The following is a 15,505-nucleotide window of genomic DNA, read 5'->3' as shown; positions in this document are numbered from 1 at the left end:
TAAATGTTGAAATTAACATTAACAAAGATTAATACATTCTGTATAAGTGCAGTTCATTATTAGTTCATGCTAACTAATGTAGTTAACTAATTTTAACTAATGAACCTTATTGTAGTGTTACCAAAAAATCTTAAAGTTTGTAAGATATATACATATATATTATATATCTTTTTTTTTTCTTTAAATATATATATATATATATATATATATATATACACATACACATTTTATTTCAATATTTCTTTATATTATATATACTATATTTTATATATATATTTTATATATTAAATTTTTCTTTATCCTTTAAAAATATACATTTATCTTTTTTATTACAAGATTTTTTTTAAATGTTTTTTTGTAAAACGTGCATAGTTCAATATATAATCAACATACAAATATGTGTATGTGGCGTATCTTACTTGGGCGGAGCAGGTAAGATGGTGTGGTAGTTGTAGTTTTGCTGCTGTTGGTTTATGATCTGTAGCTGAAGGAAGAGCTGCTGTTGATAGAGGAGTTTGGCGTAGGAGGAGTCGAGCAGAGGCGGAGGCTCACGCTCAGGTTTCTGGTCCGGAGGAACATACTGGTGATATTTCAGCTTCCTTACTTTGGGTTTATTGTCTCTCACCTTCTTAGAGCGCTGAGCAGTGCGCTCACTACTCACTTTACCACCCTAAAGAAGACAGAAAGAGATTATGATTAAGCATTAACAAGTTAGTTATTCAGACAAACCCCCATCCCAAGTCAAAGGGATAATAATCTTTAAACTAGTAGGGGAATGTCACCTTTTGACCAATGACATTTTGATGATAAAGACGTTTCCAGTCTTTCATAATAACTGGATAAGTTTTGGATACATATATACATTTATATAGTAATAAATGTAGTTAATTGCTACATAATAGTGTCCAAAATATTCTCAATATGTCCAAAATATTGGGCAAAAACTAAGACTAGCATGGAAAAGGATTTATCTTGTGGCATTATTGCACTGTGCATGATAGGACACGTGTGCAAGACTTTAAATTGTAATTACAGCTGTCCTGGGTTAAATGAGGAACCGTCACCTTTTGTAGTGCAGGAGCTTGCTTGTGGCCGGTTGTTCCATTGGCTAGTTTCTGCTGAGGGGCGGGGCCAGCTGCGTTTGGCAGCGGAGGTGGAGGAGGAGGAGGAGGAGGGGGCGGGACCTAAGAGAGGACAGGACAGGAGGAGCACATGAACTTAAGCAACTCCATCACGACTGCGTGACTTTGTTCAGCGAGTGCGGGCATGTGTGTGTAAATGTGACTACAGGACCAAAACATTATTGCGTGCAGATGATCAAGTGCGATTACATGCATGCTTGTTAGAATAAGTGTGTGCGAAAGTGCCTGAGTGGATGTTTAATGAGCTGAAGGAAGATGGTGAGCGTTGCAAATAATTCAGAGCTCTAGAGAGCTGACTGAGCATGAGGAGCTACACGAAGACTTCCAAGTGTGTGTGTGATATTCTGATGATGATAGATTATTATTTATAAGCCAGAGGGGATTTACTGAAACTGCCAAGATTTGCACAGGTTTAATGAAAAACAAATTGAGACTACCTTTATGTGTTTGAGACACTCAATACTATGCGCTAGAAGTATACATGCTATTGGTGATGGGAATGTATATACGTTTGCCATACTTTTACATACCACTAAATCCCTTTATCACATACTGTTTGCATTGTTATTTTAGTATTACAGTTCCGTATCACTTCGCCAAATTATTTCAGTTATTTTAGCTATAAGTTTTTACAGCCGACAACAGCAAAAGAACAACGACACTGACCAAGCAAATAGATAAAGTAAACGATAGGATAAAAACGACAAATTATTTACATGTTTTTTGCCACAAAATTACGTTTTACTGTGTATGGAAAGCAGTAAAAGTAGTAAAAGCGGAATAATTGACTCCGGGGCCATTGAATTATTGAATTATCGCTTCGAGGTGACAATTATTCCTTACATATATTAATACTTTGAATTAACCTTTATTTTGAATTAACCAATTTTAGTTTGTTATGTGCTTTTGTCATTTGTTATTTTAAGATATTTCTATTTAGCTTTAATTTTATTTCACTTTAAGTATTTTAGTACTTCTGCTTAAACTTAATAAACTTAAAACTTATTTTATTTCAGCTATTTGCCAATGCAACATCTCATTTTATACTGTATATATATATATATATATATATATATATATATATATATATATATATATATATATATATATATAAGGCCTGTAAAAAATAACATAAAGTTCTCTGATTAACATTTTCTTTCTTAATAACGCATTAAAAATATTTAACACAATTAATGCAGCATCCGTTTTTTTTCCTGACATGCTTTGGCTAGCGTTACAGTGCATGATCCCGCTTTCTAGATTGCCAGCTTCGTGGAGTGAGAGAGAGCGGCTGGCCAAGGATGGTTCGCGTGTAGGCCTATGATCATCATTCATTCAAGTACTTTTAAACCATTCAAGAGCGTAAATTCGGTACTGGTGCGCTGTCAGTGAAACAGTTCTTAAGCAGTGTGCCAGCACTGGTTTGAGTTCTCATTTTGCACCTTATTGTGCTTGAACATAAAATAAAAAAAAGACACAAAATTGTCAAAATGTCTGTTTTGGGCAAGTATCCTCATAAGAACAGTCTTAAATGAGCTAAAATGCTTCACGTCGACGCTGCAATAGCCCAAGGTATACTTCCATTACTCTGAGGTATAATTTTATATGAGAAAATGATGAAATGGCACCTGTTTTGGTGTTGTTTCATTGGCTGGTATCTCAGGCGGAGAAGGTAAGTGGACAAGGGGAGAGTCCTGACAGAGTGTCTGTTCTGGTGAGAAAGCGTCACTGCTTTCCTCATCAAACGAAGAGTTCTCTGCTTCAACTTTTGGAAACTCCGTCTCTGAAGGCGAGGGAGCGAAAGAAGAATGGTTAGAGTAAACATGCAAGATTTGTACATTTTCTCAAGTCAACATCAGTGGTGGGTGCTAGGATGATCCAGGAGGTTGATGACAGGCACAAAAAACATGTTTTTACTCTTTTATTTTGTTGATTTTCAATGTATTTTTTTATTTTTGCATTTTAAAGAACTGCATTTCACTTTATTTTCTGCCAGGTGTAATGAAATAAGTAAATAAATAAGATTCATGCCTATAGCTAAAACATGGGATTTTTCATATTGCCATTAAATAAATAAATGAATAAACTGTTTTAGAAATACTCAGTGATCTTAAATAAGAAAAAGCACGAAGTAAACCTCTGAACAGCACCATTTCCTTGTTTCACTTACACTGCACTAATATTGTCCTATAGTGAATAATACAACCTTTAAACGCCACTGCATTATTTTTCTATTTAATTTGAGCTCGTGCTCTGAGAGTGTGGCATTATGCCGATATTAATTAACTCTCTAATTAGGTTATTTAGGGATTAAAACAGTTTAAGTCGTTCTATGCAAACATCTTTTTAGCATTCTCTCTCTGTGCCGCATTGTGTGACGCTGCATAAACTTCACGGTTAATCGACTCCTGCCACCACAGAGTGGCATATATTGTTTGAACATGAATGTAAATTCCCCTCTAATTAATTTAACTTGGTGTTTGACGCACACCGATCTCATTGCCATAACTCAGCATCAAATTATCGCCCTCTGCACCGCTGCAGGAACGTGGCAGGATATAAATATGAAGATGAATGCGCATATACCACCTAACAGCGGCGCTGGAATGAGAAGTGAAGTGCCTGTGAATGGATTTGCTGCAGACTGAGGAAAAAAGGGAATGATCCAGGGAAATGTTGAGTGAGAGGAATATAAATGCGAATGTAAGTGTTGAAGGGAAAATTGTCCAACTCGTTAAAAAAGAGCTTTGCTTCGCTTCGTCACTCACAAAAAACTGTGAATAAAGAGACAGATAAAGATTTAGATGTATGCCGAGTATGAAAGAGAGTGTGAAAGTTCAATAAGCTGTAACTGCTATCTTAAAACTGGTCCTGGGCTGATTTATTTTTAATGCCTATATTTTGGCTACAACAACTAATCAACAAAACTGATAATCAAAAAATAATCAACAATCAATTTCTTTCCAATTTCCAGTTACAGTAGGTTTGTGCTTTTGTTTTTCTTTAATATTATATATATATATATATATATATATATATATATATAATAATTAATATTATTTCTAGTTATATAAACTGGCAAAAAATGCATTTTGAAAGCAGTAATCGCTCATAACGTATAGCATATATATATATATATATATATATATATGAATATGATATACGTTATGAGCGGTTAATAATAAATGTATTAAAAAAATTATTATTTTATATTTAATCTTTTAAATATTTATTAAATAACTGACAGATTATCAACCTAACTGTTATTTGTAGTCCTAGATATATTATACAAATCCAACATAAGGATGAAAAAAATAAGAAATACATACATAATAGTATAAAGTAAGTTAATAGGATAAATTAATTCAAATGAATTAAACAGAACAAATACCAGGGGAAACTACCACTCATGTTAAATGGCTAACTGTTTTCGGCTTTTGTATGTTGGTCTATAACTAAATAAAGCTTTTACTCTGCCGTGTGATCATTATTGTGTTTCTGGCTTTAATTTAGTACCTATGATGACTTGTTTGAGGCTGCTGTGAACTGGAAGGATGTTTTTGTGAATGAGCTCCATCGGACCAGGCCGCTGGGAGATTTTATCGTTCAGGTCGTCAGCTAGACGAGCTCGCTTCAGCAGAAGCTGCTTGGCCTGAAGAGATGGCTCCGCTGACGTCTCTATATACAGGAAATACATACAGTTAAACATGCTGTATATAACCCTGTCATATTGTTTTCAACTTTTTGAAAGACAGTCTATATGTCTTAACCTCTGCTCTCTCTGTGAGGTGTGTGTACTGTGTTGGAACTGTAGGGGGTGTAATTAAAATACTCACCTTCAAGAATGTGCATCCTGACCAGCTCTGACCTCTCTGGACGACTGCGGATCTTTCTCTTCAGGTAGTCCTCAGTCTGAGATACAGGAGGAGAGTATGAGGAATAAAGTGAGAGTGAAAAATAATTCAATCTTTGTTGTAGGACTTACCCTAGCTCGTTCTAAACTTCGTCTCTGCTCATGAAAGGACGCAGAACTTTTCAGTGCTGGAAGGCAAAAAGATACAAAGTGAAAAGACTATTAAACCTGAGTTGACATATAAATGTATAAAGTTTCTCTGTTTAAAAAAGAGCTGTGAGAAATGGAAAACATTTTTCGGTAAATTAGAAAAATCATAAATAGCAAACTTGTCATCTGTGCCGCAGATCGCAGGCAACGGTTTTGCTTCAGCGTGTTAACTTGCAAATACTTTTCATAGCTTTTTAGTTTGGATTAGGTGAACATGTTATTTTTATACAAATACAAATACAAATATAATATAAAAGACCTTGAAACAGGAACAGCATATTACACGGCATCTCTTTACTTCAGACGCACGTACGCATTTGTACATGCAAAATCTAAAAATAATATCGCAACAGGCACATCTGAGAGACAGTTTAACCCAGCAGATTCACAGTCTGAGTAATTGTCTTTATTTATTTAACAAAAACTAGGCCAAAATGGAGAAGCCATGTGTGACAACCTACTGCTTGCTTCCATAGGAATTAGGAGGGTAAGTAGCTGTCAGGCGCTGCTAATCAAATGTCTTTGATTAATTGATCATCAGCAAGCTGGACCAACTCTATAAAAGCAGAAGTTTTGGCAGTTTGCTGGTCTGGAGCGTTCAGGTGTGTGTTAAAACACAATGTCAAGGAGGAAAGACACCAGCAATCATCTTAGAGAAGCAATTGTTGCTGCCATCAATCTGGGAAGAGTTATACAGTCATTTCCAAACGATCTCAAGTCCATTACTCTACAGTGAGGAAGATTATTGTTATTATTAAGTGGAAAACATACAAGACGGTTGCCAATCTTCCCAGGAGTGGACGTCCCAGCAAATTCACCCCAAGTCAGAACGCTCAGAGAAATCGCAAGAAACCCAAGAGCTACATCTCAGATTCTACAGGCCTCAGTTAACATGTTAAATGTTAAAGTTCATGACAGTAGAATTAGAAAAAGACTGAACAAGTATGGCATGTTTGGAAGGGTTGCCTCAAGAAAGCTTCTTCTCTCTTAAAAAGAACATTGGCAGCACGGCTTAGGTTTGCAAAGTTGCATCTGAACAAACAACAAGACTTCTGGAACAATGTCCTCTGGACAGACGAGACCAAAGTGGAGATGTTTGGCCATTTAATGCACAGCGCCACGTTTGGAGAAAACCAAACACAGAATATCAGCACAAACACCTCATACTAACTGTCCATCTCGCTGGTGGAGGGGTGATGATGATTTGGGCTGGCTTTGCAGCCACAGGACCTGCTGGGCACCTTGCAGTCTTTGAGTAGACCATGACCTCCTCTGTATACCAAAGTATTCTAGAGTCAAATGTGAGGCCATCTGTCTGACAGCTAAAGCTTAGCCCAAATTGAGTCATGCAACAGGACAATGACCACAAGCACACCAACAAATCTACAACAGAATAGCTGAAAAAGAAAAGAATAAAGGTGTTGAACTGGTCATTCAAAACTTTGTTTTGAACTAGTCAGTCAAAACTTTGCTGAACTAGTCAAAGTCCAGACCTCAACCCGATTGAAATTAGGGATGCACCGAAATTTCGATTGCCGAAAATTATCGGCAGAAAATGGCATTTTCGGTTTTAGGCCAAAAGACAAAAAAGGCAGAAAAATTTGCCGAAAATATGCACAACATTGATGACATGAAATGTATCTGTAGTAGACTTGTTTCTGTTTGCAATAGCCGTACTTTGCTGTTACATGGTGTGGTATAGCCGTGGCAACGCTGGTAAAATGGTGCTACCCTCTCGTTCACTGATCCCCTACTACCCGCTATCTGCTCACATGCTCTGATAATAATAGTTTTGTAGGAATATACATTATTTTAATAATTGATCAAAAAATAAATCTGTTACTCTGATTCTGTTGCATAGAACTGATAATTGATCATTAAAGGCACAATACGTAAGATTTTTGTAATAAAATATTCAAAAACCACTTTCACAGAAAACATTACATTTCACATTCCTGGCAGCTAATTCATTACGATGACATAACATAGTGTGATCAAATGTACAATTAATACAAAAACTAATTTATTAGCTGATATATAATTGATATGATTCGTGAATTATATACATCTCTGGATGGTGAAAACGACATCTCCCATAGTTCCACTCTCCTTCATCATCAAGCTTTGTCTTTGTTTTCGTTTTGAGAATGCGACCTCTGGTGGCGAAAAAAAAAATACATATTGTGGCTTTAATATTATTTTAAAATATTTCTGTCCAATTTTGGTCTGTTAGCCTACTTTAAATAAAAGTGTGGTTATTTTATTTTATTGGCTTGCAGTTCTTTTTTAATTCAGATTCAATGAAATTACTGAATTTAATTAAAACGTCTAATATCAATACAATTATACAAAAAACTAATTTAAAATAAGAAATTAATAATTATTAAAAAAAAAGTCATTTTCGGTTTTGGGCCAAGTGCATCCAGAATTTTCGGTTTCGTTGCATCCCCAATTGAAATGCTGTGGCGGGACTTTTAAAGCTTATGTTTATGTCAAATGCACTACAGTAATTTGGAAGAGATGGAAACTTGTGACGTTATATGCTTTCAAAGCTAGCTCGCTATTGGTAGCCTACCCTACCTTTAAAACTTTATTTTTAATGAAATGTTGCAATTCCATATACGTGTATGTATGTATGTATGTATACGTACAGTACTGTGCAAAAGTCTTAGGCATGTTAAGGCATACCTTCCTGCAAAGCTACCTGAAAAACTATGCGCAAGTGTACCTGGACAAAAATATTTTACATGCCTAAGACTTTTGCACAGTACTGTATGTATGTGTATAACAGGGTTCCCACACCTTGGTTAACTTCAAATTCAAGGACCTTTCAAGGACTTTCCAGGTCCAATACCCTCAAATTCAAGGACTTAATGTGGGGACACATTTCAAGCAAGAGCAAGGTAACATCATGTTACCTTGTAAGATACATTGTTACCGTTTTCATGTGTCAAACACAACTATGCAAAAAAGCTTCTTTTTTTTTTGCATTTATTTTTGGCCATATGACAGAGATCTGATGTTCTATTTGTCGTATTTCTGTTTTGCATAAAACTGAAGAATATCCGGTACATCCTATACTGTATTCTAAAATGATCTGATATTAACTGCATGGATTTTATTGAAAAGAGCTTAGGTTCATGTAATGAGAAGTTTTAAGATATATGAATATACTTTTAAGTTTTTCTTGCCTGATGGGTTTACATTATCATAAGCATTCTTTGTAATCTTCTTTGGTGAGCCAAATATCTTGAAACTTGCATTTTCCAGGCATCACGTTTCAGAGGTTTCAGCTCATTTTTGCAATGTTTCACGGTGTCTGTTAAACGCTGAGGTGCCATCGTAGTAGTTTCGTGCTCACGTGAATGTCTTGGCAACGTACAACATAAACCTCACACGAGAAACACTTAACGCAACGCATAAATGCACGTAACTAACGTAAATCAAGCAAGCTAGTATGCATAGGCCAAGAAGTGTTGGCGAAATAACACATTAGCGGACCTCAGGGAATAATATGGATTTTTTTCAGAAAACTTAAGCACAAAATAAATTCAAGCACTTTCAAGGACCTGTATCTATGTATGTTTATTTTCAAAGACTATCCAGGCCCTTTAATTATTATTTTTTTTTTGATTCACACACTTTCAAGTATTTCAAGGACCTGTGGGAACCCTGTATATAAATATAATTGCGAAATGTATTTAAAAATAACGTTTTCAGTCTGAAACAACTTTTTGTTCCTATTTTCTATTGCGTACTGCAAGTTTTTTTGTTCCTTTCCATCCCTTTTCATAATGTTATACAGTAATTAATCATAAAAAAAAATCATGTAAAATCATTTAAAAATATGTAAAGTCAAGTTTAATTTGATTCAATTAAATTCAAGCACTTTTTAAGACCACTTCAATCTTTAGTTTTGATGTCCATTATACATTGCACCCTGCCTACATTGAATGAGAATTACAAAGCCACAGACACTGAATTTATCTCTTATATTATATATTTTTGTTATTATTCTATGACAGCATGTGAAAAGAGAAAAAAAAGAGTGGGCTGGAAAGAAGCAAGAAAAAGATGAGTGCTGTAGTCGTTTATTGAGAGATTATGGTCTATGGGGTCAAAGTGGTTCATGCACTACGCACAGCAACATGCAGCTCCACACACACACACACACACACACAAACAACGCCCTTTAACCCTGACCAGCAAAAAGACAGAATGCAGTTCCGCCTGAAGAGAGAACAGTGTGTGAAAGAGGTTAGTGTGAAAAACCACTTCATCTGTGTGAACTCTTATCATCATTTTCAGCTCTAAAACCCTATTAAACATAATGTCTAATCTTGATATTAGGGATTCATTGTATAATTGGGGTAAAATTAGGGCTGGTCCGAATACCATTTTTTGAGCTTCGAAGCTTCGATAGGAATTAACATCGAATATTCGAAGCTTCGGAGGGAGGGGGCTGAACATATTTTTCTCTCTAATAAAGGCAGGAATCTCTATGTGTCTGTCTGTTTGCATTTAGATTATTTATCTTGCATTTTGAACCGTTCATCCAATCGACTTCACGTTCACGAGTGCAGTGTCACATTTGGTGCAATATAGACACGCGAGACGTGACACGTTCAGAATTAATAAACTTTTAATACAGAACAGCGCGAGCGGGAAGCGCGCGCGCCTCACGCGCAGGGCTCCGAGAACGGACACTGCACTAGTGATACAAAACACAGCCTAATATTTTTCTGAGTAACAAATAACTCTCAAATCAGAAATCAGCAGCACAGTAATTACTGACACAGTAAAGGGTAGGCTAATATATTGTTTCTATTCTATTTCCACAATGTCAAAGCAACACGTGCTTATAGCCTACAAGCTCAGGCATGCACTTCTGCCCATACAAACTCCGCTGTTCTGCGCTCTAAAATAAGAGTATTGTATTTCGCCCAAAAATGCTAAAAAAATAACCGTGTGAGAGCGTTTTAGGCTATATCATGTTATAGCCAGATATGACGACGCTTACAGCACGCGTCACCGCAGATCAGCATCTATTCATCAAGCCAACGTGCAACTAATCAAAGTGAAAGTGGGTCGCAGATGCTTTAACACACAATCAACTTCATTAAAAGTAAAGAACCGAAATGATCTTACCAGGGCTGTTGCGCGCTCTCTTATTGCGGTCTTTGATTTAGAAATTTTAGCTGACGATCAGTAAAATGCAGCTGTTGCTGGTGACGTGCACTCCATTACATCTGCCTATAGCGCGGGATTTGAAGTTCGGATTCATATCCGTTTTGCAAAAACACATTTATGTGTTCATTGTTCATATTGACAAATCAGAGAGAGCTATCCATCTGAGAAAACGCATGACAGCCCCATTCAAGCGCGAATGGGAACCGTTTCTAGGGGGATGCCAGGTGTGAAAAAAAATAAAATAATTAAAACGAATATTCGAATGTCAAATTTGAAAATCGAATACCAACCCACCGAACGAATATTCGAATACTCGAATATTCTGGTACAGCCCTAGGTAAAATACAGTTGCTTTATCTGACATCAAAATCATGGACAGACCAATTACTAAAGCTGACATTCACAATGGTCCGCCACAGTCAAAAACATGGCAATGTTTGTCGTTTATCTTCCGGTGAGAAATTACTAAGGCAGAAAAGGTGAAAATTAGAGCACAGACACAATTAGTTTGTGTAGTAAATCTCTTATAACTGCATTCATAGATGTCTGTAGAGGCTTTATGCAGTGCCCAAAGACATTTAATTTTGTTTTAGGTTATGTAATCAGAATTTAAGCAGAAAGTCCCTGTAACCACATGCACGTCAAGCCAATCCAGGATATGCGATTCACTGTGCTAATAACACAGATTTAAATGATTCTCAACAGTAACACGTCTAATGTGACTAAATCAATCACCAACATTAGTGTTATTAGCATCATTAACGTAAACTTAAAATACATCCAAACATTTTTCAGAAATATTTAAAATTGGCCACAACTTGATTTTAGTTTTAGGTTTTGATGCAGAATAGTCAATACAAGTATAATATAGTGTCATATTACAAACCATTTTATAACATATGACTTCTATAGACAGCCCTGACAATTGTAATGTTATCATTTAGCACTCTTTGGCATTACAAAAATGCAAAAAACAGAAGCGGTTACCCTTTATTTAGATGATTGTGTCCACTTCAGACATTCTACTAACTGTAAGTTACTTTGCAACCACATGCCAACTAATTCTCAGAGCATAAGTAGACTGTAAGGTTCAGGGTTAGAAGAATAAGTTGGCATGTACTTGCAAAGTTATTTATAGTCAGCAAAATGTCTGGAGTGGACTATTGAAATAAAGTGTTACCCTAAAACTAAACCCAAAACTAACTAAACTTAAACTAGGCCTATATAAAAAAAAAACGTTAGAGTGAAAACTGATGATAAAAAATCTAAATTAAAAAGGACAAACTGAAAATAAAATAGAAAAGCATTCAATTCAATTTCACTGTTAAATTAGTGAAATTAGAAAAACTATACATTTACAATCAGGCCTGATGATTCTGATGCATCAAAAGGTCAAACTGTACTTATTTCTAAGGTTGTAATAATGCGTTTTAATGGGGGAAGCATGTCGGCTCAGTCAAGGGTGATCAAACAAGGCAGATAAGAGTGAAATAGGGCATTCAAGTTGACAGGAAGCGCAGACACACACAGGAAGTGAAAGGGAGAAGACAGTGAAAGTAGGGCCTAGGAATACTCTAAAAGAGCAGATACACATTTGCAGATTTGCTGGTGGCTTTTCCTTCCCCCTTGGGATCCATATTTAGATCCAGACAGTTATTGGGTGAGAGCTGTAAAGATCCCCTTAAGTTGCCATCTGCTCTTATAGCTGTTTATTTCTATTTTGGAAAGACTATTTCTATCCAAACAACTTGCTATATTCTCTCTACAGAGTATATAGTTTGCTTCGTATAATCAAAAGGATTTGGAAAGCAAATGGCTTTGATGAGTATAGCAGGCGTCTGACCTTTTACTAACAGATATAATGGGAAACATGGCATGTATTTAAATACACTGCTTATCACCTGCTCACTGACTCAACGGAGTATGTGTGTGAGAGTGTGTGTGTGAGTGTGTAACCCACCCAATAAAGAGCATGGCTAGTCATGCACTCATTACGAGTAAGAGCGCACAAAATATCTTCATCTTAGACTCGTTTTAGAGCTTTACACGCTTAATGTCTGCAATACAAATATCTGCAGATCTACTGCAATTAAAACATTTAGATTGAATGCTAATTCTTGAACCTTAAAGCTGCAGTGTTTATTTTCTGCAACACTAGTGTTGTCCCAAATGGTGCACTATGCACTATGTACTCAACCGTGCAGTAGTGTATAGTGCTGCCCCGGACCGAAGATTTTTCTAGTCAACTTGTAGTCGTTCATTTAAGCCATTAGTCGACTAGTTGCTTGTTTATGCTTTTAAAATGTTTATGCTACGTGAGACGAGTAGAATCCTGGTATAGATTTGCTATAAGTGCTTTCAAAATGGTTTCCCAAACCTACTTTTTTTCTGATTATGCTTTGTATTAAAAATAAATGTATATATAAAAAAAGGAAAGTTAATTAAGGAAAACACTAAGAAATTGCTTCTTAGATGGTGTTTTCTATGGCATCATTGTTGTTGGTTGAACAGTGTTGACAGTCCAGTCAGTGTGCCAAGCGAGATGCTGATATCAGCAGACACTGGGTTCAGATTGGATCACAGATGCTGGAAGATATTATGGGACCAGTATGAAGCATTACATAAACCTACTAAAGGGAAGCACCACCTCATTTGAACTCCCTGTTTCTGCTTTTCTGGTTTTCATTTCTTTTTCTTTTTAAGATGATTCTAAGAAGAGATCTTAAGCAAGCATTTGGTGGTTCCACATTCGACACGCCTTCTTAAAGGGCCAGTCACACAACCAATGTTTCATACAAAACAAACATAAATTGACATCAAATCTTTTAGTAGGTGTTGTGTGCATGCAAGGAATGTGTGATATATCTTTAGTCATATCATAATTACAGTGTTGTAGGTTAAACATAGCACATATTGGAAGCAGATACGTTTTTTTTTTTTTTTTTTACCAATTCAAACAGTAAACTAAAATACTAAACTATCATATTTCTTACAGTAAATTAGAATCGGAAAAAGACACATATGCAAAATACATATGCGAAATTAGATCTCTGATTAGCTAGACCAGATCTCTGGAGAAAACATGACATGGTTACAGGGTATTTACACATTTGAAAGAATGAAATTTAAGACCTTTAAATAAATATTCAAAATGCAAACTTATATTCAAATTCAGACGAAGGGCCAGAGCAAGGGAATGGTTTATGCTCTATAGCTTCAAGCATCACATCAGTCTGATCATTTGGATTATATAACTAGTGATATAATCCACTAGATATTCTTAGAAGTTTATGCCTAATGTTTCATAAAGGAGTAGAGCCAGAGATCAGAGGATGGCAACGACGAATGCAACTGGTTGTAGGTTTCTCATGTACATGATTAGCGGAGTTGGAAACTTGGTAACAAAATGGGACAGATTCCGTAATTGGTTTTGTAAATGCACTCGTAAAAAAATAAAAAAAAATAATAAAAAAAATAATAATAAATAAATAAATAAATAAATAAATAAATAAATCTATTTTGTTTTCTTAAAAACATTGTACAGTATGGAAACACTGCTTTATTTTTGTTATGCTATATTTCAGTTATTCGCATAAATTAAAACTGGAAACATAGCTAGTGACAATTAATCGCACCCTACAATAAGAAAGTCTTTCAGCGCTGTACAACCAGGGCTTGCCCTGACATTAACTGTTTTGCTCACCAGCCACTGTGGCTAGTGGTTGTCCAAAATTACTAGCCACTCAGCATTTTCACTGGCCACAATTTTGACATCAATAGACACCATGGGGTATTATGCTTGCTGAATACGCGAAATCCCGAGAACGCGCGGCTGGAATTGTGTCTCCTGCGGAATAGTTTCAGATATTTCAGTATCGAATGTATCGGAAAATTAATACACACTAGACTGCACTTAGTATATTATTTTAGATGCCTAGACTACAGTTGAAAATGTATATTATATCAAATTCAACCCGCCAAAGTGGCTAATAGGAGTGACTGCGCCACACTGAGTCACACGCCACAGCTGAAATCCACCCGCATTTGGCAGGTTGGCGGGTGTTAATGTCAAGCCCTGTGTACAACTATTATAGGAGTACATCAGAATAACCCATAATAGTCCATGCAAAAGTGTTTATAATATTCTTGAAGGCTAATAAATTAATCACTTTAAATATTCAGGTATTTTAATGCAGACGAAAACACTTAACGACTAGCTGAAACATTCTAAGACTCAACTGAACACACTTACAGACTCTTGCAACGACTGCAGCAGGTTTGAAAGGGTAACTCTCGCCAAAATTGAACCTAGGCTCTTTTTGTTAATCCACCCAAATCAAACTTTCGTGTAAAAGCATAATTAGAATGGAAATGCTACTTTTAAGATTTACCGTATTTTCGGTTTAGGACAAAATGCCTTTTGAATGGGAGTGCATGGGGCACTTCTATGATAGCATCAAAAATCGCTATTTTTAAAACACGAAGGCTCGACACAACATAAAACTGTGCTCGAAGTATCACCATGGAATCTACACATGAACTTGAGCATTGACTACATTGTTTGTGTACATAAAGTTAACTAAAAATAAAGGTTTTGTATGACTCACTTCATCAGTTAGTGTTTCCGGTGGCTGGAATTTTGTCTATCAAAAGTAGTTGATCTACGAATGAAACATAACATGAGGAGAGTAAAGATGGAAAGCTCCTAAAGCTTGTTTCCATATAAATTCACAGATCATTTTTTATCTAAAGCCCTATCCGCACGGGATAAGTATTACCAAGTGACCTCAAGTACTTTGTAATAATTGCAGAGGTTGTCTATGATCTTAATCCCGTGCGAATCGGCCATGTCTGTAATTTGCAAAGGTAAAATTCCCCCGCACATGACCTACCTTATTTCGCCGAACGCCGAGGTCCTGTGATAATATTAGTCCCGTGCGAATCGCCATCTCTGTGATTTGGAGGGGTCATTTATCATTTTTTCAAGGTTTTTGTTTCGTGTGCGCTTTTTTATTCATCTTTCGCGAAGAATGGAGGCTGCCTTGGAGTGTTTTGATAGTATTTTGGGTACTGGGTCATATCACTATACACACCATACGATATAACTATA

General features: G+C 36.0%; 1 protein-coding gene across 7 annotated transcripts in view; it reads right to left on the bottom strand.

Moving 5' to 3' along the window:
• mrtfaa (myocardin related transcription factor Aa) overlaps positions 1–15,505 on the bottom strand; it is a 45,482-nt gene that overhangs the window by 7,871 nt on the left and 22,106 nt on the right. For all 7 annotated transcript variants that reach the window (XM_084401832.1, XM_084401835.1, XM_084401833.1 and 4 more), the window contains 6 exons: positions 5,128–5,183; positions 4,979–5,054; positions 4,659–4,820; positions 2,771–2,925; positions 1,065–1,184; positions 420–670 (listed from right to left, as the gene is read on the bottom strand). In XM_084401832.1, the coding sequence (XP_084257958.1) occupies positions 420–670; positions 1,065–1,184; positions 2,771–2,925; positions 4,659–4,820; positions 4,979–5,054; positions 5,128–5,183 (820 nt within the window). The remainder of the gene's footprint in view (positions 1–419; positions 671–1,064; positions 1,185–2,770; positions 2,926–4,658; positions 4,821–4,978; positions 5,055–5,127; positions 5,184–15,505) is intronic.

This window comes from Rutilus rutilus (genome assembly GCF_951802725.1).
Source record: "Rutilus rutilus genome assembly, chromosome: 1".
In the NCBI taxonomy this organism is placed as follows: domain Eukaryota; kingdom Metazoa; phylum Chordata; class Actinopteri; order Cypriniformes; family Leuciscidae; genus Rutilus; species Rutilus rutilus.
The sequence above is the reverse complement of the archived record's forward strand: the minus strand, read 5'-3'. Positions and strand labels throughout refer to the sequence as shown.